The sequence below is a fragment of the Dipodomys merriami genome, unplaced genomic scaffold (assembly GCF_024711535.1).
Source record: "Dipodomys merriami isolate MVZ:Mamm:240054 unplaced genomic scaffold, mDipMer1.0.p SCAF_60, whole genome shotgun sequence".
Lineage (NCBI taxonomy): Eukaryota > Metazoa > Chordata > Mammalia > Rodentia > Heteromyidae > Dipodomys > Dipodomys merriami.
In genome coordinates this window covers 3655215-3676914 of record NW_027206180.1, presented here as the reverse complement: position 1 = coordinate 3676914, position 21700 = coordinate 3655215, and the positions used below count along the sequence as shown (strand labels likewise).

Below are 21700 nucleotides of genomic sequence, written 5' to 3'. Positions count from 1 at the left end.
TTGCCTCAAAGCCCTGAGTCCTAACCCCAGTGTCACCAAAAAGAAAGCATAATGCCCCCATCTAATTAGCATAATGCCACCAATTAGAGGCCAGCCATTCGTACCCATCAGAGTTCTTTGGACTACAAGAGCAGAAACCAACTTAAATCAACTTAAACACTAAGGGTTTAAGTAAGGATAACATCTGAAGAGGGTGGAGTTCAGAGTGTTTTGATCCTGGCTCTGGCTAGCTTTCCACACTATAGTTCTCTTCATTCTACTCCATCTGAGTACCCCTTATCCTCAATCTGGCTTCTCTTCACTTAGAAAAATGGTAGCCAAAGTGTAAGTAATGCATTCGCTTAGTTGCCATTTGTCTAATAGTTCTGAACTGAACCAATCCAACAAGTGAGAGAGATGGAATTTTTCTTTCTGATTGGCTGTGACCAGGCTAAGCCCGCCCAGCCAGGCCTCCTGAGGAGGAAGGGCAGTGTGAGGGGAGGGAGTAAGCGTGTGATGTACCACTCCCCTTTGAAAGGCTCATTTCTCATAGGAGAGGAAGTATCACAGGGAGGAGAAAAAGCAAATGAGCCTCCAAACACAACCTGTGTGAACCCTGGAGTTCATGTTCCCCTACTGAGACTCTCCAGTGGCTGAAACACAGTTCCAAACCCTCACCATGTTCCTGAGGTCCTACAGAACTTGGCCTCCCTCTCCAGATGCATGCCCCACTCACTCTGTTCATTTCTTCCAGTTGGCAGTCACATGGTTCTTCTGACCCTCTAAACAATCTCCCAGTTCTAGGCCTTTGCACCTGCTGCGCCACCACCATGCATCCCCTTTCTGCAGATTGCCACGTGATTTTCTGATTCATGTCATTCAGACGTCTGCAAATACTTAGTCTAAACCAGCGCTCCTTGGCTCTCCATTCGTACCTCCATCAGTGGTTACTGTCAAGCACTAGGAGTTGTGAGCAGGGACATCTGTCTGGGTGTGTATCAACTGTGTGAGATCTTGCCCAGGCTAAGTGCGCAGTGAGTGAGCATTGAGTACATGAAAAGATACGTGAATGAAGGTAGCTGGATGGATGCATGGATACATGGACGGATGGATGGTAAATGAATGAACGAGTTCATGTGTTCAATAGATGAACATACTCAATAGATGTCATGGGATAGGTTTTACTAGGTTTTACTTTTACCTAGTCACTGATGGAAAACTCCCAATTCTGCATTCGGAGGTTTGAATCTATGTCAGAAATGCTCTGTTTTGAAAGCAGAAGATTTATTAAACTTGAGATGAAATATAAACTCAAGTAAGTGATTTGGAAGCGTGACGACTCCGCTGGCCGCCATCTCCTCTTCTAAATGAAACTTATTTGCCAGTACTCTGGATGTCCCGCATATACTGTATGTAAACAGATCACTTTAAAAATCAAGGCAGACAACCCCATTATATACTGGCTTGCACCCAGCGTCAAAGTGAAATCTTGGCTTCCCCTTCCCTTCTATTTCCTTCTCTCTGCCTAGTCAGACTTACTGAGACTCGCTTACTGATGCTTTTGCTCAGTTCTTTGTAGAGTTAATATTTATTGGCCCTCTTTGGAATTCACAAAGCCTCAAGAGACTCATTCTAACAGAAATTGAAAGGGAGTTGATCACTCTGCAATTGAGTTTTTGACGGGTCTCATAAAAAATTCTCTTAGGAGAAACCATCTCCTCTCCTCTCTTCCTCTGATGATTTTATTCTTGGTAATGGCAAACATAAGATTCTCATCATAATGACAGTAATCATAATCAGTATTGATGGTGGGAATACTGGCATTCCCCCCACCATTCCATCTCATCTACTAAATGGATCTTATTTACCAGCACTCTGGAAGTCCTGCATATACTATATTTAGAAAGGTGTGTAGTTTATAAAATTAATCCCATTTCACCTTGTTCTTGTGATCAACAGAAGCAAAGAACGCCTTTGCAGCGCTGGGAGACGTCCTAGGGCCCATGAGATGTCTCCGAAGCGTCCTCCTTCCCCAGGGATACAGAGATTCAGATGGCCCCCTGCTAATTTCTGACAGATCAGCTTGATCCTACCATGAAATGACCCTGGGAGCCATTTTTCTTTTTGAGAATTTTTTTCTGATATAAAAATGAGCCTACAAATATGACCTGTTACATATCTGAGTTGTGAAAATAAAAGAAGATGGGGAAAATCCTTAATGTAGCAACCACATCAAAACAACAGCTGCTCTAGCAATTATCATTATTCTCTCATTCAATCCAAATTCATCAACTGTCTGTATTGTGTAATGTACTGGTGGACAAAGAAGTCTCAGAGTTCATCACTACTATCATCATCATCACCATCATCACTACGATCAAAACCGTTATTGGATTATAATACATTAATATCAATATCATTAATATTTATTAACAATCAATAATTATGAGTATTAAATAATTTAAACTGAATGATAATGTGCTAATTATTAATAATTGATCATCATAATAATGATCTATAATGACATATTATATAATTATATGTAATTATTGTTGTTATTGTTATTAGCCAAAAAGAAGCCAGAAGGAAAGAGGTCTGCTCTAGTGGGAAAAAATTAGCTGTAGGAGAAAGAAAAATTGGGTTCTTTCTGGTCATTTCTTTGCCATTAACTAGACAGTTAAAAAAATTAACCATGTCTCTTTGGAGCCTCTATTCCGTCTTCACTATAGTATAGAGATGTGCTTTACAATTTAGACTCTGTCCCACAAGTTGAAAATAATTTGTTGCAACTAATAATGTGTTTTATTAATTTGAGCCAAATGCTTTGAATTATCTATTTAAAAAAACAAATTAGAAGATAGCCACTGTTATTTGTCATTTGGGCTCTGCGTTTTTCTTAAATGAGGAAAACATGTTTAGAGTTACCATGTACAACCTTAAGACTGATCATATCCCACAAGCATCCAATCCTCCTCGTGTGCAAAGGAGAGAAAGGGATAGATCTAAGTGACCTCCAGCATCCCTGCCTACTCCTACATCTTGCAATTCAATTCTGGACGCTTGGATCCAATGTGGTCCATGCACAGATGAGAAAGCTGAGACACAGTAAAGTTAATCTTCACGAAGATTACTTGCAGCCACCCACAGGAACAAGTTCCCTCAATCTCAGTGTGGATACTATTTCCTCCAGCACATAAAACCTCAAAGGAGGGCAAGGATGTGGCTTGCCTGAGAAATACACCCACACCCATCTGGACCCAATTTCCTATTATTTCTGTCAGGAAACACAATCTCTGTGCCCTCACACCTACAAATCTCTGTTTGAACATCAGTTCCTAACGACCCATGATTGCTACACCGAAGCTATACCCCACATCTGGACAAGGAATACTTTCTGAGAGAGGCTTCGGTTTCTGCACAAGGATACTTCTTATAGAGATTCTTTTATATTTCCTATGTTACCTATACATTATTTAGAAGCATGCTGGAATACAAATACTTGGGGAACTTCTAGATATTTTTCTGGTACTGAAGTCTAATTGATTCCAGTGTTCACATTGAAATTCTTTGTGTTGATCAATCCTACTCAAGATATTCAGACTAATTTTAGGGCCTAGAATATGATTTATTCTTGTTAAGTGTTCCCTGTGTGTTTAAAGAAAACATATGTTCTGTCAGGTCAAGTGTACATGCAATCACTTCCTTATGATGGGGATCTTTCGATCCTCATTAATTTTCTATCTACTTATGATATTAATTATTGAGATGCAGGTATCAAATCTCTAACTATAATTGTACATTTAAAATTTTTTTCCTTGCCATTCAATCATGGTGATGGTCAATTTTGCTTTATGCCCCTTGAGAAAACCTTCAGGTCCACAGGAAAGTTTAGACCATTCCACGCTCCAGGAGTGATTCTAATTTGGCTTAATCTTCACATATTTGCTTTCTCAGCAATTGAGTCAGAAGTCCAAAATGAAGCCTGTCTGTAATGTGGCAATTTCCAAATAATTATCACTGGCCTAATGGGCAGACTACTTAATTTGTCCATGAGCAAAGGAGGCATCCCAAATACGGTTGGTGGAAAACTTGAGACAAAGAGGAAGCAGTTAAGAGAACAAAGATCACATTCCCCCAGAGGATTAGTAGATCATAAGGAAAAAGCATCAGAACCTTGATCATGTTGAAGCTGAAGTCCTTACTACCTCTGGACTTTGAACTAAGGTGAGTTGTTTTTTTTTTTTTATTTTGTTTTTGGCCAGGGGGCTTGAATTCAGGGCCTGGGCACTGTCCCTGAGCTTCTTTTGCTCAAGGCTAGCACTCTACCACTTGAGCCACAGCACCACTTCTGGCTTTTTTTGTTTGTATGGTACTGAGGAGTTGAACCCAGGGCTTCTAGGCAAGCACTCTACCACTAAGCCACATTTCCAGCCCTGATCTAAGGTAAATGTTACCTGAAGGAAAAATATTCTAAGTCTTATCTAAGGGTTAATGGATTCGGACTCATTGTCCTATTTGAAACAGTCAACAGATGGCAGCCCTTACCCTAAGAGTACATTCACATTTCTATTCCATCATAATTTAAAGTACATCTTCTTACATACTATAACTTATTAAGTGAAGTTTCTCCATCTCGCCATACATGTAATGCTGCGTTAATTAAATTTTCAAAAGTTCCTTTCACTAATAGTGATGGAAATGAAAGGGAAATGAGCACAAGTCTCCGGAGAGGGGTTCTGTCATCATGTGAAATGGAGCAATGTGTGTTTATATCCTCGCTGCCTAGCCAGGCCTTGACCAAATAAAGCTAATCCTCGGAGAAACTGGCTCTAGCGATTTAGACAACAATACACCAGACATCGGGCAGATCTGCCAGTTCATTCACCACACTTTGGGGCCCTGTGTAGCAATGTGGCTAGCCTCCTGTGCCCACGCAGAACACAGCTCGCACCGCCAGGCTGGACCGACTCCTTCATCCCTGGGACGCACGCCAGGCTCTGAGTCACCAGGAGCTGGGATGGGGGCTCAGCCACACCTGCAAGCAGGCAGCATGAGCACAAGAGCGGGAGCGAGCAGGGAAGCAGGGAGCAGGTGAAGAGGCTCCACTGGCTTCTCCAGTGGGAAATGACAAGAGGGTGACAGGGGTGACCGGAGGCTCCCGTTCTGCACGTGAGAAGGCGCACAGACAAGTACTAGACCCAGAAAACCAACCAAGGGCAACTCGCAGAGGTGCTCCCCTGACCGTCCGTCCCATCATCCCCTCCCACACGCTCCTCTTTTCTATAGAAAGGCTATATGGGGACATCTGATGTCTCCCAAATCGTGTCCAGGAGGAAACAAAGGCCTGAACTATCACCTCCTCGACTCCACAACACCGAAGCATGGCTTCACTATCTGTGCCATGTCTCAAGCCCAATGTGGGTTTTGATTTCCCATGATGCAACAGATTCACACCACAGGTAACTCCACTCGAGGAACAGCTTTACTCTCTCCGTGTGTTGGTTAACACCGCCGGTATGATTATCTAACTCTACCAGGTTGCGCTACATCTAGACAGATTAGCAATGGCCATGGCCTCTGCCTCTTTGAAAGGTTTGTGGTACCTATTTATAATGCCGAGCATGAAACAGATACTATCTGGGCACCCATCAGGCTCCTCCACATCAACACTGAGACAGGAGGGTCGTGGGTTCGCAGCCCTGCGCGTTCCCTCTGGTATTCTCCTTACTGGAGGACATTATTTACTAAATGATGTTGAACTTCCTTGTGGTTTGAATCCAGATTCTCCTCAGGTTCTTCTTTCTCCTCCAAGCGATCTCACCATCAAAATCCTCCCACAAAGTGTGTCTTATTTTTGGTATCAGATTTTCACTTGGCTATCTCAACACAATGAACCATGTAACGTGACCGATGTTGGACGCTGTCACTGAACACCCTGGACCCCAAAAGTTTCTTCCCTAGTTTCTTCCGTTTAGAAAAAGGTATCACCATCCACTTGTCTGTCTAATAAAAAACATACCTACTGATTTCTCTTTTTATCTTAATCCACATCCATCCATCCAGTCTTATTCTTTTGGCATCCAAAATACACATTGAGCCCAGAGGTTATCTCTGAGCTCTCAGCCGCTGCTCTAACCCAAGCCACCATCTTTCTCTCTTCCTCATGTCTGTGCTTCCGAATCAAGCCCCCTTATCCACCAGGATGCCCTCTGACCAACAGCACCCGAGTAACAAGACGGAGCTCACATGTGCTTCCTCTTGTCACAGAAATGAGTTGTAGCAAATAATTAGTATGCATTACCAACTTACCAGGTTTCAGAAGGAAAACTTCTCCACTATGCTACCCTGGAGGAAACAGATCAATATGCCTGTTTTTCCAGGCATGCTGGTTCCAAAATCCAAAGACTTACATCTGGCTTCAAGCAAATTTGAACAATATTTGTGTTTTATGTGTGACCCCTCCCCCCAAAAAAACAATCCAAACCACCTTTCCCTCAAGGTAAAAGTCATGGCCAACTTCTGGTCCTTTCAACTTGCCAGCACCGAGTTTCTACCATTTGTCAAGCTATTCACCGGCTGCCAATTGGAAATGATTGACTTGCATTGCAGGGTTGGCATACGGTGATCTTGACTTCTAGCCAAAAAAAGGGGGAAGGCTGTGTTCCAGGAAAGATGGTACACATAGAAATGATGCTGGAGAGCGGCTGCTGACAAGCTCTCAGGCTGGGTACCCAGAGGGAATCAACCCACCTCTTTGGAGCCCATCAGAACACAAGAGAAGACCAGATCGAGCTGCATATTTGGTCCAGGAAAGGAAAAGCATTAACACCTGTAGCATGCCCAGGGTATTCCTGATGCTTGGCTACATGTTTTATGTGTATTTAGTTGTTGCCAGAATATACCATTGGAATTTTCTGTTTTACAATCAAGGATAATGGCAGCTCAATGAAGTTAAGCCATTTGTTCAGGATAACCAAGATCATAAGAAGATGTGAACAGAGCCTTATTTAAGTCGACATTTCTACAAAGTCACGGAACCTGGAAGCAGGTGTTCTGCTCTCTTCTTTGGCATCTGCTCCTGGATCCTCTCACTATAAATCTCTTGCTGATTTACTTTGGGGCTCAGTCCTTTACCCAACCAATCTCTTGATTCCAAGTCTCCATCAGACTCCATACCAGCCCCTAGGGTAACATGTCCCCTGGACTGCCTGGGATGGCTTGAATATTTGCAGAACACATGATGAGCCCACAGATAAAATATTTGCAGAAAGTTATCACCTGCACCCAGGGAGGCTTCACCGCGGCCAAGCGTACAGAATTAACTGAGCAGGCTCTTTCTTTCATTGGCATAAAAAAAAAGAAACCAACAGTGATCATTCTGATTATCAAATAACAATATGCCAACCAGATTTAGAATAGTCTCTCAGTGGGTCATTAAACCAGAAACCTTTTCTGTGGTTATTTCAGAAACAAAGATTTTTTTTTAAAGTATCACTGTAACTTGGATGTGAATTAAACCCTTGCTCATTTATAGATCTTCCGTCCTTTTCTTTTCCTGTCAGGGTAATTTACAGTTTTGTCGCCTCCTCAAGCAGAAAGCCCAACTTCATCAATCAAGAAGTTAATGCAAACACACGTTAAGTGGTCAAGCCAGGTAGCCTCAGTTAAAGAGAAATCACCTCCCGTCAGTGCTAATGCAGGATGCTCCTGAGAGTATGCAGGGCATCTGTAGCCCCTGTTCAAGCTCTAGATACACCTGAGCACTTTTATTTGACTTCTAACACAGTAAATTCTCCAAGCTCTACTCCCGGAAGTAAAATGGTAGCCACAGGACATAAGCTGTGGTTCAGCTATTAAAAATAAACAAATAGGCATGCTTCCTTTTCTCTCTCTCCCTTACTTCATGCACAGCCTGTGGTATAACTAGTATAAATTAAACTGATGAGGATAATGATAGCAATTAATGACTCGGCAGTTAGTTTGCAGTGCGTGCTACATACTAGGGACTATAATAAGTATTGCACGTGTATACTTTCACTTAATTTAATTCATCGAAATTATTTTTATTCTCTCTCTCCTTTCTATTTCTCCCTTTATTTTTCAACATACACATACACAAGGAAAAAAAATACCAGCATGGTTCAGGGTGGTTAGTAATTACACTTGGTAAGTATATGGGAAGTTCACAGACAAGCCTGTCCTACCACACAGCTAGGAACTTTCTCTTCTAGCCCCTTCCCACCTGTCATATTCCTCCCAAAGTAATCCTTTGGCAAGAAGGTTTAGGTCTGAAAAACACCTATAAAAGCTGTTTCCTCCAAGGTGGAAATGGGAATGCAAATACTTGGACACACACGCACGTGTGCACTCAACTCACAGCCCATACTGAATGTTCTGTCTCTGAGAAAAACCATAGCGGTGAAATGTGATAGGAACCAGCACAGGTTCTGGTGCATCAAGGGAAAGAATAAAAAAAAAACTATTGAGAAGAAACCTGGTAACTCTCCATGGAGCGCTGAATCCTCCAGATCCCTCCTTCCCTCAAGCTGCAGTGCTCACCCTATTGATGCATCTATGACTCTCCATCCCTGGTCATCTGGGCTCTGCCCGGGGATGTCCTTGCCTTCTCTAGAAGGAGGAGGCTTAGTGGAGACCTAGTGTTTCAATCTGAAGGCCTTAGATGTTTTGAAGCATGAGCGAATGATGCTGGCATGGCCTATGGCTGCCTTGCTTCTCTCACAATTATATATCTGCAAGATTCAAAGATTCATCAAGACTGGTTGAGTATTTCCTACCCAAAATGCTTGGGATGAGACATACTCAAGATCAAGATCTGAGTTGGTTTGTTTCTTTAAAAAACTATTATTATTATTATTATTATTATTATCATCATCATCATCATTATCATTATTATTATTATTACCTTGGGAAGATTTGCACAGATTTGATGAGATATTTCAAGAATGGGACACAAGTACAAACACCAAAGTCACCTACATCTCAAACATACCTGACACCCATTGCCTGAGGATGATTTCACAGAATATTTTTGGTGCACCTGTATTTTGATTGAGACCCGTCGCAGCAGGTCCAGTGTGCAAGATTCCACCTGTAGCGCTATGCCAGCACTCAAAAAGCTTTAGACCTTGCAGCACTTATATATTTTGTATTTTCTGACTTAGGGTGCTCAGCTTACCAGCGTAACACACATAAAAAGCTGCCTCTCCACGTGCCAGGCACTGGCCTGAGAGCCCGATGCTTTTCTTCTCCCCACGTGACACCTGACAGAGTTAACTTGGGAGAGCTGAGACTGGCCCAAAGTTCAGCTCTGGAAATATGCAAATGAGAGTCTTCAACTCAGGCAGCCTAGTCCTGGTAGCTATACTCTTATGAAGCCAGGCTGCCTCCCAGAGTTCCTCCCCCGACCCCCCACCCCCCACCCCGGTGGATGGGACAGATCCTCAGTACAAAACTGACAGACATACTAGCAACCACACCAGCCAGACGCACTGTCATTTACCTCCACCGTTCTGGGAGTTGCCCGTGATGTGCTCTGGGTTTGGCAAGGGAACAGATGTTTAATAACTTCACAGTAGCAAAGAGGAGGTTATGTAACAAGGCTGAGCTATTTTTGAACTCTGGAAAAATGCTGACTGCTCTTTTCAAAGTGTCTTCTGGAAAACCAGGAATATTAAACATAAAGAAAATTTCTCCCTTTCCCCTACTTCCTCCCCACCCTCATTAAACCACCAGAGGCAGAAACAGATCCAAGGTACAAATACAGACTGACCATCTCTCACTGGAGACTCTGGCACTTCACTGAGAGCCATGAGTGAGAAGTCATTGCTACAATATTCTAACTGCAGGAACTCGGTGTATATGATTATAAGCCAAATCCTGGAGGGCCCCTGGGCACTTCTGGTTAGCCCCAAGTTGTTCTCGGGCAGTCAAAGCTGGGCCTCAGGTCCCTTCAACTCATCAGGAGACTACTGGGTGTGCATTTGTTTGAAGCTATTTGCATCCTCCTTACTACCAAAGTGAAGGAACAAGAGCTACTTGTTTACCAGCTATTTTGTGAAGTAGAACTTATTATCTGGCCACAATGTAATTTCTTTCTAAGTGTGAAATGAGAAACTCCCATCTCAAGAGTGCTGGGGTGCCACTGAACAGCGTGCCAATTCAGTATGCAGGTGTCTTTTCTTTGCTTTTAGATGCTCCAAACTGAAGATGCTTTCCTGGCAACAACCTACATGCCCATCAAAGGGGGTGATTAGATTTTTTTTTTTAAAGCGACATCAACAATAGAATGAGAAATGCAATTGAGATGACCGTGGTCTGATTGAGACAGAAGGAAATTTTAGTAGGTGAACTCAAGATTCCCACACTGCCACTCATGCTTTGTTTCTTGTAAAACATTAAACCCAATGGACATGTCAACATTTATTCTCAGGGGTGAGTATCAGATTGGGCATTTTATCAGGTTCCTTACTCCTATCTTTTTCAATACTATATTGACAAAAAAAAAAAAAAAGGTTGTAACCTGAATTTGTCTTCAGACAAATTTCCCTCTTCTTCATCAGCCTGTATTGGTCTTTGAGGACATAAGTTACATGTTAATTCAACTATGCATTCCAGGGCCCACAGGGTCTCGTGGGGTAGTCCAAAAGACAGCCTGGCAGTAGGAGGATACAGTCCACTGAAGTCTTTCTAATGGTGTGCTATGGTTTTTTTCCACTCGCTGCCAGAGTTCCACTGTTTCCTGGGTGGGTGTGAGGAATATTCTAGGGAGGAACGTCGTGAGGACAGCTAGCCCTAGTCACCACGAGCCACCTTCCCACCCCATCAGCCAGCAGCCCTCTGTGGATCGAGAGATGTTCCATTCAATGCCAAGCCCTCCAGGCTCACTCGCCACTGCAGATACACTGTTTCTCTGGGGCTGAAATGCCATTTTCGGAACTGCTGCATTCAAAGGTATAACTCCTGCAGATAGCCCAATAGCATTTCCCAGCTGTGGGATTCTTTTCTTACAGAACAGAATCCAAGATGGTCCCTGGAAAGGCATCTGAATGTCTTGCCAATCACCCCTCTCAAATTCCTTTCCCCGTATATATTGCATTTCGATTGCCCTACGATTGAGTTATGTTCCCGTCAAAGTTCCATGCTTCTGACTCTTCTAGCTGCAGGGCACGCTTATGAAGGGAGTACGAGTTCATCAGCCCAGCCCTTGTCTTTGGGCTGGCAGCAAGCCTGCCTTTTTAAGAGGTTCCCGTGTCACATACTGAATTCTCAGAGCTCCTTCCTGATATGTGGGAAATTATTTAGGATTCTTGAAATGGCAGCGTAGAAACAGGAATCTTTAAAGAGGAAGGGGAAAACGATGGGAGATGGGAAAATGTCAAAGGACTATGACTTCTTCATTCAAGAGTTAATTTATCAGGTACATGTTAATTATAAAGAAGCATAATCAATTTTCCCCCGCACACATAACACAGACAGACAGACAGATACACACACACACACACACACACACACACACACACACACACACACACACACACACACACACACACACACACACACACACACACACACACACCAAAAGTTCAGAGGTAACCTCTGAAATGTAGCACATTCAAACTCCTAGAACCATCCAGAGATGTTTCGAGTGACTTAGTGTTCTACAGGCAACCAATCAATAGTCTGTTGGCTAATTTCTGGTGATGAAAGATTTCACTCATCACTGGAAAGTCATCAGATAATCAGCAGATGGTGGGCACTGTGCTAAGAGGCACGTTTTGTGCCTTTCTTCATCTACCGTTCATGGCAATCCCTACAGTGTTGGCTCTCAAAGCACCCTTCCAAGGTCAGCAACATCCATGTTACCAAGGAACTTGCTGGAATTGAACATTCTTGGAGTTCACTCAAGACCTATTACTATACTAGAAACTCTGAGTGTGCCCCAGCAATCTGTCTTAATAAGCCTCCTAGAGACTATGGTGCCTGCTAAAGTCTGAGGATGAACACCTAGAACTTAGGAGCTGTAATGACACTTCTCATTAATGCCTCGGGCCCAGAACAGGGAAGTGATTTTCTGAGTCCTAGAGAAAATGGACAAGACAGAATTTGACTTGTACAAGCCCAACTCCAAGCCCGGTCCTTAATCACAGAGCCACACTGTTAAAATCTAAGTAATGAAGTATGCAGTAAGCCAGCAAACATCTAGCAAAACCATGCAAAATGAGGGCCTGGGTTATCATTTGAAATCTTAGGAGGTGAGCCATGATGAGCTCAGGGAACAAGGACATTTTCCAGAAACAGTTTAAGGTACATGTCCACTATAATGGGAGCAGTTAAGTAAATGATGATACATCCACATGATGGAATAAAGCATGATTGTAAGAGTGGCATTTGCCAAGAGTTCTTAAAACCTTCAAAAGTATTTAGAATTTAAAAGAAGAAATTCAGATACAAAGTCAGAGACCAGAACTGTCTACCTGGGCCATTTTCCCAAAGCATGCCACATTGCTGAGGTCGTGAAAGGCCTGATAGTTTCATAAACTGTTGTATTTTGTAGCACAGTGGGGCAATGGATACCTCAATTAAGAATGCACATGCCTTATAATCATTAAATCTTACTCCATGGAATCAACCTTAGAAAAACTACATTGTACATGTGCATAAACAGATACATCGGATGATTATCACTGCCATTTGGCATCTAATGGGACAAAGTCGGAAAAAAATAGATTTCTATTCTTATGCAAAGTAAACCATTATCAAAGAATATAACATATATTTCAAAAGACTCTATTTGTTATATAGCTAGATGATGGATAGATGGATGGACAGGTGATAGATGGGTAGATAGATGATGGAAAGATGGATGAACAGACAAATAAATGATTGATGGATAGATACACAGACAAGCAGACAGGTAGATGGTGGGTGGGTGCATAGACAGATGATAGAAGAATGGATCACTAGATGGACAGATAGACAAATGTTTGGTGGACAGATGAACAATAGATAGATAGATGATGGATGGGTGGATAGATGGATAGATAGATGGCAGAAGAATGGATCAATGGATGGATACATAGACAAATGTTTGCTGGACAGATAAACAGATGAATTGATAGGTGGATGATGGATAGGTAGATGGATGGATAGATAAATAGTAGAATAATGGATTTCTAGATGGATGGCTAAATAGACAAATGGTTGGTGGATAGATGCGTACATAGATGAATAGATAAGTGGATGATGGGTGGGTGGGTGGATGGAAAGATAAATGAATCCCAAGTGAGGGTTTCCAAGATACACTATTGAGTGAAAATAAGTAGCCCTAAACAATTCAAATATGTTACTTACCTTTTTTTAAAAAAAAAAAAAGTGAGATTAGAAGAGAGGAAAATGGAAATGAGGGCAAAAATCAAACAATAAAAATCCTATAAGTACACTCACAATGTTACTACTTCTATCAATGAGTACATAATCAAACCATAATAGCAACGTAACTCTAATCCCCCTCTGAGAGACAAGCAAACAGGCCTTTCTTACTGGTGCAAAGTGTGGAGCGGGGTCTCCGGCTTCTCTGTCTGCCCATAGCAGCTGGCCTTGGCCTCGGGGATGTAGGAGAACTTCTCCAACATGGAAGACGCAGCCGTGGTGAGGATGCCAAGCCCATCCCTCACTCTGGACTCCAGGCTGTAGTCCCAGTCGTCATAGGAGACCGAAATGAGTCCTGATGGAAACTCTTTGGGAATGAGTTCTGTGTTCCCAGACACCAAGCTGGGAACAATCCAGAAGAACTCGTATCCAGTGAGGCCAAGGGAGCGAGCCTCACTCAGGATGAGGACAGCTTCGTCTTTGGAACAGTAAAGCAAGATGACGGAAGAGTGGATCTTCTTCAGCTGGACTTGTGTCTTGGCGTCCTCGAAGGAGGTATCCAGGGTGATGACGTTCTGCATGTCCCAACCCACAAAGCTGTTGTCCACCGTGGTCTTGACAAAGCTGATGAAGTCCCTGTAGCCAGGGAAGATGGTGGTCACCAAGGAGAAGACGTGCCAGTCATAATCCTGCATGATTTTCAGCATGACGGTGGCCTGCTGCTGGATGGATGCTCCAAATTGGAAGAAGGTAGACACTGGATCCTGTAAACAGTCCAAAGGAAAGAGAATCAGAGGATGAGGCAGAGGGCAGCTTGTAGATAACTACTCACCTCTATACACTCCTTCCTGGAAGTGATAGGAAAGCACGATCCTATATACTTGTTGCAAAACATTCTTGAATGGTGGGCTCTGGTGGCTCATGCCTGTCATCCTAGCTACTCAGGAGGCTGAGATCTGAGGATTGTAGTTCAAAGCCAGCCCAGGCAGGAAATTCCGTGAAACTCTTATCTCTAATAAACCACCAGAAAAACAGAAGTGGTGCTGTGGCTCAAATGGTAGAGCGAGCGCTCGCCTTGAGCTGAGGAGCTGAGGGACAGTGCTCAGGCCAGAGTTCAAGCCCCATGGCTGACAAAGAATAACATTCTTGAGCCCACACACAAGGCAGGAAGGAGGTGTGTATTGTTCACCCATTAGCTAGTCTCATCTTCCCCTACAGCTCCCATTCCCTGAGACGATAATGGTTCTAACAGAACAAATCTATCTCGTCCTCAAGGCTTGTGATGGGAAAAGAAAGCCAACAGGGACAAAATAGCCATCAGTAAGTAGAGATGGATTACCAAGGACATATTCAGAGTCCCCGGAGTCTGCCATGTCTGAAGCCATTTACCCTGAACCTGTGGTGACTGAGTTACTGAGTTTCCATGCTCACAAATGCCAGCATGAGTAGGGTTTCCATAACTTAAACTGAAGAATCTCATGTAACAGAGACTGCATGAAACGCGATGCAAATATCCATCTGTTCAATCAACAAACATTTGTTGAACACCTTATTATGTGCCAACACTGCTTTGAAAGAACCGTATACATCGGATAGGCACAGCCATAGTCTCTGCTTGCACAGATCAGAGGGAAACTTGAGGAAGAGCAACTTCCTCTTCTGGGGATTAAGAGAGGCCTGTGGGAATGTTGGAGAGAGGAGGGAAGTGGGTGTAATGTCAGTCAGAGGAGCCAGGAAGGCCTTTGTTTCAGGAACTGTACATAAAGGCTTTCTGGCTCCAGATGTAGAGAGAATGCCGAAGAGTCTGGCAGGAACGCCACCATGCATGGCTTCAGGGCCTTATTCAGAACTAGAACTCTACTCCGAGCAGGAGAGACAACTGCTGAATGCTTGCTACCCTGGAAGTAGCAGAGCCTTCTCTCAGTGCCAGCCTGTGATCATGAGGACTGACTTCCATTTCAAAAACGAAGCAACAATATGCTTGCACAATGTAAAAACTACATTCACCCCCTCGACTCATCAAATTCCCACAATTATTCCACAAAACCAGTATCACACTGGCAGGCAGAATGAGACTCAAAATCATCACATAGCAAGTAAATATCTGAACATAGGTCCCGGGACCCCCAGCTCCAGCTCCATGTCTAACCATGTCCTATGATATTGCATAGCCTTCTTGGGATCATTTGGGATCAGTGGATAGCAGGTGCAATCACCATGTGGTTGGCTGCCTGGCCAGATGCAAAAGTGCCAACTGAACAGAAGATGCGGCTCTAGAGCAACCCAGGATTTGAGCAATGCTGAGGTTTATTTGCTTTGTTTGTTTGAGAAATTGAAAGAACTACTAAAGGGTCTTTATCTTATTGAAGCCATATTTTCATTCTGTACTCCATGTTTATTTGCCATGTGCATGTAGTACATGTTCCAATTCAATTCTATAACTTAGGAAGATTCTATTGAGTGTGTGTGTGTGTGTGTGTGTGTGTGTGTGTGTGTGTGTGTGTGTGTGTGTGTGTGTGTGTGTGTGTGTGTGTGTGTGTGTGTGTGTGTGTGTGTGTGTGTGTGTGTGTGTGTGTGTGTGTGTGTGTGTGTGTGTGTGTAGGGTGAATGAGGCCATTCATGTCTTTCCAAACAATACTCTGTAGCTGTGTATGTCAATTCTTGTGACAAATCTACCTTCCCTGCGGAACACTGAAAGTTTATCTGAATAGGCCAAAACCTATGATTTGTCAAAATCCTGCCTTTTCTAAAATGCATGGGTTTAGGGGATAATTTGAGGGTAGCATGGTCTGAAGGCAGACAGATGAAATGGGAATAAATAAATGGCTTCTGGGCTCCTTCCCACATTATATAATTCTATGAATTTTACCTAATTAAATCAATTAAAATGGGTTACAGATGTAAAGACTTTGGATAATTATCTTTTTCCCTACAGTAGTTTTTGGAGAAATCCAATATTCTTGAATTGATTAATCATTTTAAATCACATCTCAACAAGACTGTGAGCTCCTCAAGGGTTTAGATCTTGGTGAACTCGTGTCTCCATCCAAGCATCTAGCAGGAGGTCTCACCACATCAATAAATAGATGGTAAGGGAACAGGAGTGTGGATGCGTGCATGAGCGAAGCCTGAAAGGAATGGACATCTCTGGTTGAAAGCAAACATGAAAGGAGGAGAATTTGGCATCTGAGCTTGTATTTTATAGGGGTCTTGAACCCCGGGTACAACAGAAAGCAAAACACTTAACATCCCCACCTACACCCCCTTACCCTGAGAAAACACTGCTCCCTCAAAGGCCCAATTCATAAGGAGGGGAACACAGACACATATATCCCTGAATATACCCACGGAGACTCATTAAATACCAAAAAAGGCAGCAGCGCAGAGAACCCACCAGCAGAAGAGTGCACGAAAGTTAACGAGCATTACAGTCAGCAGCCCTACAATGGCAGGTGCCTCTTGGGGCCCGCCGGCCGGAAGTGATCCAAACTGAATTAACAAAGGAACATATTATTTCCCTCAGACCAGTGAGGTCTCTGGGGATAGCAAACACCACTGCATTACAGTGGTGGGAGGCAGAGTCTTAAGCCTGTCCTGCCCTGGGCATTCAAGGGATGGACCAAATACTCAGTAGGACCCCACACACAAGGACATAGCCAGAACCCAGAAGAAAGGGTTGACGGGGTGACCAGACCAGTGCACACCGCCCTGGGACCCCTGGTACTGGTGGAGAGGTGGAAGCCAAACACACTAATGGACCCTCCAGTTACCTTGCTTCATGCTCTGTGAATTGAGCCTTGCCAGTACAGTCGCAAACGCTCATACACAGCATGGCAGTAAGCAACTGGCTCTCTGGCATATGGACTGTACGATGAACTTCATGAAGGAGAAAGATGATCATGGGAACCCCGAGCTGGGTGGGCACAGGCCATCTGTGACAGGGCATCTATCTGTGAAGCCCTGTCCCTGTGGCCAACCCAACTCTCTTGACCTATGATACTTCCACACAAGGTGGAAGGAAGCCCCTCGTGACCCAGCTGTCTAACCTTCTGTCTTGCTTTGGTTTCCAACTATCCCCCCTCCTCTCAAAGCTCATGTGTCGAGGCTTGGTTCCCCAAGCCAGCGATGCTCTGCGGTGGTAATTGGATCATCAGGGCTCTGATTAATCCATAAATAGATGGCTTCCTAGCTTAATGGGCTATTGAGACACAGCAGAAACCATAGGAAGTAGGTCCTCCAACCTGAAGAGTCTATGCTGTCCCTGTCCCTCTCCTCCGCTTTCCTTCCCTCCCTTCCCTCCCCATTCCTCTTCTCGCTTGCCCTCCCCTCCCCTTCCTTTCCCTCCTCCCTCCAGCTTTCCAGCTCTCACAACAGCTGTCTTCTACCTCATGCTCCCCACCGACGCTCTGCCTCACCACGTATGCTGACCTGGTAGCCAAGTGCCCGGGGACAGAAACCATAAACCTAAAGAAAGCTGATTTCTCTCCAGCGTTTCTGTCACCGCCACAGAAAGCAGCCTTTCCCCAGGATGGATCCTAGGGATACCTTCTGGGGGTCAGGCTGCCTAATTCTAATCTGAACTATATGACTTTGAGAGAAGCCCCTCTTTCCAGCTTTGGATGATGCGCCTGTAAAAGCAGGTGTGGGTGTGATGACCGTGGGCACAGGTAACGGGCGGAGATGCTTTCTCTATGCATCAGGTGGTTCGCTACACTCTGGAGATCATGTCACCTCAGGCCACCCCAACCACTCTAATGGGCTGGCACCAGGATTGTGCCCCATTTTCAGATGGGAAAAACAAAACAACCAAAACAGGAGGGTGACAACTCTTTCTGGGTCACACAGGTGGTAAACTCTGTGTGTGTGTGTGTGTGTGTGTGTGTGTGTGTGTGTGTGTGTGTGTGTGTGTGTGTGTGTGTGTGTGTGTGTGTGTGTGTGTGTGTGTGTGTGTGTGTGTGTGTGTGTGTGTGTGTGTGTGTGTGTGTGTGTGTGTGTGTGTTTCACCATTCCTGAAGGACAGCTGCCAGTAAGGGCACTTCCTCGTCAGGCTGTAAGAATGCAATGATCTCTCTGCATCAACCCAGCCACAGCAATGCAGTATGGATGAGCAGTGCATTTCCATGCGTGCCTATGCTCATCCATGCAAGGTGCGGGCATTCCCCATGCAGCAGAACCCCTTGGCATCACATCGCCAGCCGTGCACACTGCTTTGTGTGCACCAGTTGAGTCTTGTACTTGAAACACTATGGGTTTGGTGAGGAGGGGCAGGGGAGGGGAGAATCTATCAGATTCAAGTTCAAGGCCTGGCTCTGCTCTAAGTATGACACTGGGTAAGCACTTCACCTTCCCGGATCTGACTTCCTTCACCTATTGGATGGTCTCAGTGGCCACCACACGCAGGTGGCAGGCAGGCCATGTCTGACCCTAACAGTCTGAGTCCTCCTCTCTACACCCTATCCTGCAGACTATGTTGACATACCAGGGACTCCATAGGGTCCTATCTGAGAACCTGGAACATCCAGATCCATGGACATGCAAGTTGCATAATCCCACCGGTTCTGCAGGCCAGCCCATGTGTTCTGAGGCACCCGCCTATGTGTGGAGAAGAAATCGCCTGTCCCTACCATAATCATCATGAGCTTTGGAGAGAAACCACCTCCAAGGTGCGCCTCGCAGAGCTAACTCTGCACCATTTCCATGGGCATCGAAAGTCACCTTCCAGAAAGCCCTGTGGACCAAAGGCTTCACAGATCCCTTGAAGGGGAGGATGTGAAGAGGAAATGCAGAACAGACTCTAGCCTTGAGTTTTCTAGCGTGATATGGGTTCTGAGGAGAGGTCATGGGACTGTGCACACTCCCGGGGTCTAGCAGCAGCTCTCCAAATGGTCCTGTCTCTCCAGCACATCCTTCCTGCTTCCCGCCTTGATGGCCGAGGCCAGTCCTCCCGCGCTTCCCTCCCCCTGCCATCGCCTGTACTCTGGGGATTTAACAGATCTGCCTCCGACCACCTCTGGCACTCTACACCCTTCGAATGTGCAGTCAGGGGAAGAACAGATTTCATACACCCACTTCGGTTCTGAAGCTAGGGCCGTCCTCTCCCCATGCGCACCGCTCTGCAGAAGACAGAACAAACTGTTTCAAACACAGGGCGAGGGAGGAGGGGGGGAGTGTGCGATTCTGGGTATCAGCTCAGAGTCTGTGTTGAAGTCCCATGGCAAGTGAAGTTTCATTGGATCGGGTCTAGAGCACAAAATCCCGCTCTAGAATGTTCCAACGCCTGCTGAGTCATGAGAGTGACACCTAACTCTAGGAAGTACCAAGAAAGATGACTCAGAGAGTCTAATAATAACTTCCACTTCATTATTTTGTACCCATTGACAAAGGCTATATACCCATCCACCACCAACCACCGCCATCTTCAGATCATCACCTGTCTTCTCTTCCATCATCATCACAGGCAGCCTGCCACTCACCCTCACCAACACATATATCCTCTGTGTGTGTGTGTGTGTGTGTGTGTGTGTGTATCTAGAGAGATTTCATTCTTTTTTTTTTTTTTTTTTTGGTCCGGTCGTGGGGCCTGAACTCTGGGCCTGGGCGCTGTCCCTCAGCTCTTCAGCTCAAGGCTAGCGCTCTACCACTCGAGCCACAGCGCCACTTCCAGCTTTTTTCTTTTTGCTTATGTGGTGCTGAGGAATCGAACCCAGGGCCTCAGGCATGCAAGGCAAGCGCTCTACCACTGAGCCACCTTCCCAGCCCCGAGATTTCATTCTTAACCCCCTCTGTTATAGATTTTGAAACTGAGGCTCAGAGGGAAAGTAGTTGCCCAGATTCATCCAGCCAGTTCATGGTAGAGACAGGATTCAAATCCAAACCATCTGAGCTCGGCAACCAGAGCCTTCACAACTTCAAACCACTTCATCGAGCTATGCAGAGCTCTGTGTGTGTGTGTGTGTGTGTGTGTGTGTGTGTGTGTGTGTGTGTAATCACGTGTGTGATAACAGCCACCAGGCTATCCCTCAAGTTACCCTTCTAGAAGAGAAGAACACCCTGGAGATGACAAACCAGTGTCAGGGATCCCGCGTGCCAGGGGCCCTTGGTTCAAGTACCGGGTCCTGAGAGTGAATCAGCTCCCTCACCCCCAGGGCAGTCCTCCACCCCAAGCCAGCCCCCCGCTGGACCACTTCATCATTTCCTTGTATCCTGTGCCTCTCTGTGCTCCTCAATCCATATATTCCTGCGGTCAACCTGCACCCCACAGCAGGCAGCCACTGTTTCCTTGCCCCCCCAGGGGTGTCTTTCCTTCCACACTCTTGGCAATCCTCTCTCTGGAACTGAAGAGGGCGTCTTCTGTCTGGTGCTCCCACCAGTCTCCCTCCCACCCACCCCTCCACGCTGCCACGGGAGCTGTCATTCTAAAGTTCAAACCGGGCCATGGTGCTTGTCACCCCCGCTTAGAGGTTTTTTGTGTTTTTTTTTTTTTTTCCCTAGCAGCTCCCACAACCTTTGGAGAAAAATAGCAACATATACCAGCCCCATCCCAGTCTGTGCTCAGCCATCCACAGCCAGTGACAAGTTGATTGCTGAATGAGCTAATGAAACCTAAAGGTGTGTGCTGGGCAGGAAGACCACGGGCGAACTGTGTATGCTTCACATCCACCATTGCTCCAGAGCACGCCAGCCTCACCACCCAGCCCGGCTCCACCACCAGCGGCCGCCCTGCCCTGGAGCACTCTCTGATCTTCTTTCCTTCCACTCTTCCTTTTACTCCTTTCAGGGGCAAATCTGCAGGCCCTCTTCTCCTGCGAGCTAAGACCACCTTCTTCTGCTCACTCCTCCTCCTCCTCCGAAAATGACAAGTTGAACTCTCCCCCCCCACTTTTTTAAAGCTTTATTGCCATATAATTTAAACAAGATGAGGCGATGTTTTGATATATGTTTACATTGTGAAATTACCATAATCAAGCTAATTAGCATATCTAACTCCACAAGGTTACCTTCTCTGTGACAAGAATATTTAAGGTTAAGATCTACTCTCTTAGCAAATTACTCTTCCCTCGTTCTTTCTTCCTTCCTTTCTTCCTTCCTTCCTTCCTTCCATCCATCTTTCCTTCCTTCCTTCCTTCCTTCCTTCCTTCCTTCCTTCCTTCCTTCCTTCCTTCCTTTCTTTTTTTGTTCTAGGGTGTTGGGATTTGAATTCAGGGCCTAACATTGCAAGGCAGGCTTTCTACCACTTTATTTAGCCACATACCCCAGCCCTTTGTGCTTTAGGTTATTCTTCTTTAAAAAAAAAATATTGTAAAGGTGATGTACAGAGGGGTTACAGTTACAT

The 21700-nt window shown here is 44.9% G+C and overlaps 1 protein-coding gene across 2 annotated transcripts in view; it reads right to left on the bottom strand.

Annotated features, from left to right (window-relative positions):
- Grin2a (glutamate ionotropic receptor NMDA type subunit 2A) overlaps positions 1 to 21700 on the bottom strand; it is a 294332-nt gene that overhangs the window by 132297 nt on the left and 140335 nt on the right. For both annotated transcript variants that reach the window (XM_070003499.1, XM_070003500.1), the window contains one exon: positions 13540 to 14132. In XM_070003499.1, the coding sequence (XP_069859600.1) occupies positions 13540 to 14132 (593 nt within the window). The remainder of the gene's footprint in view (positions 1 to 13539; positions 14133 to 21700) is intronic.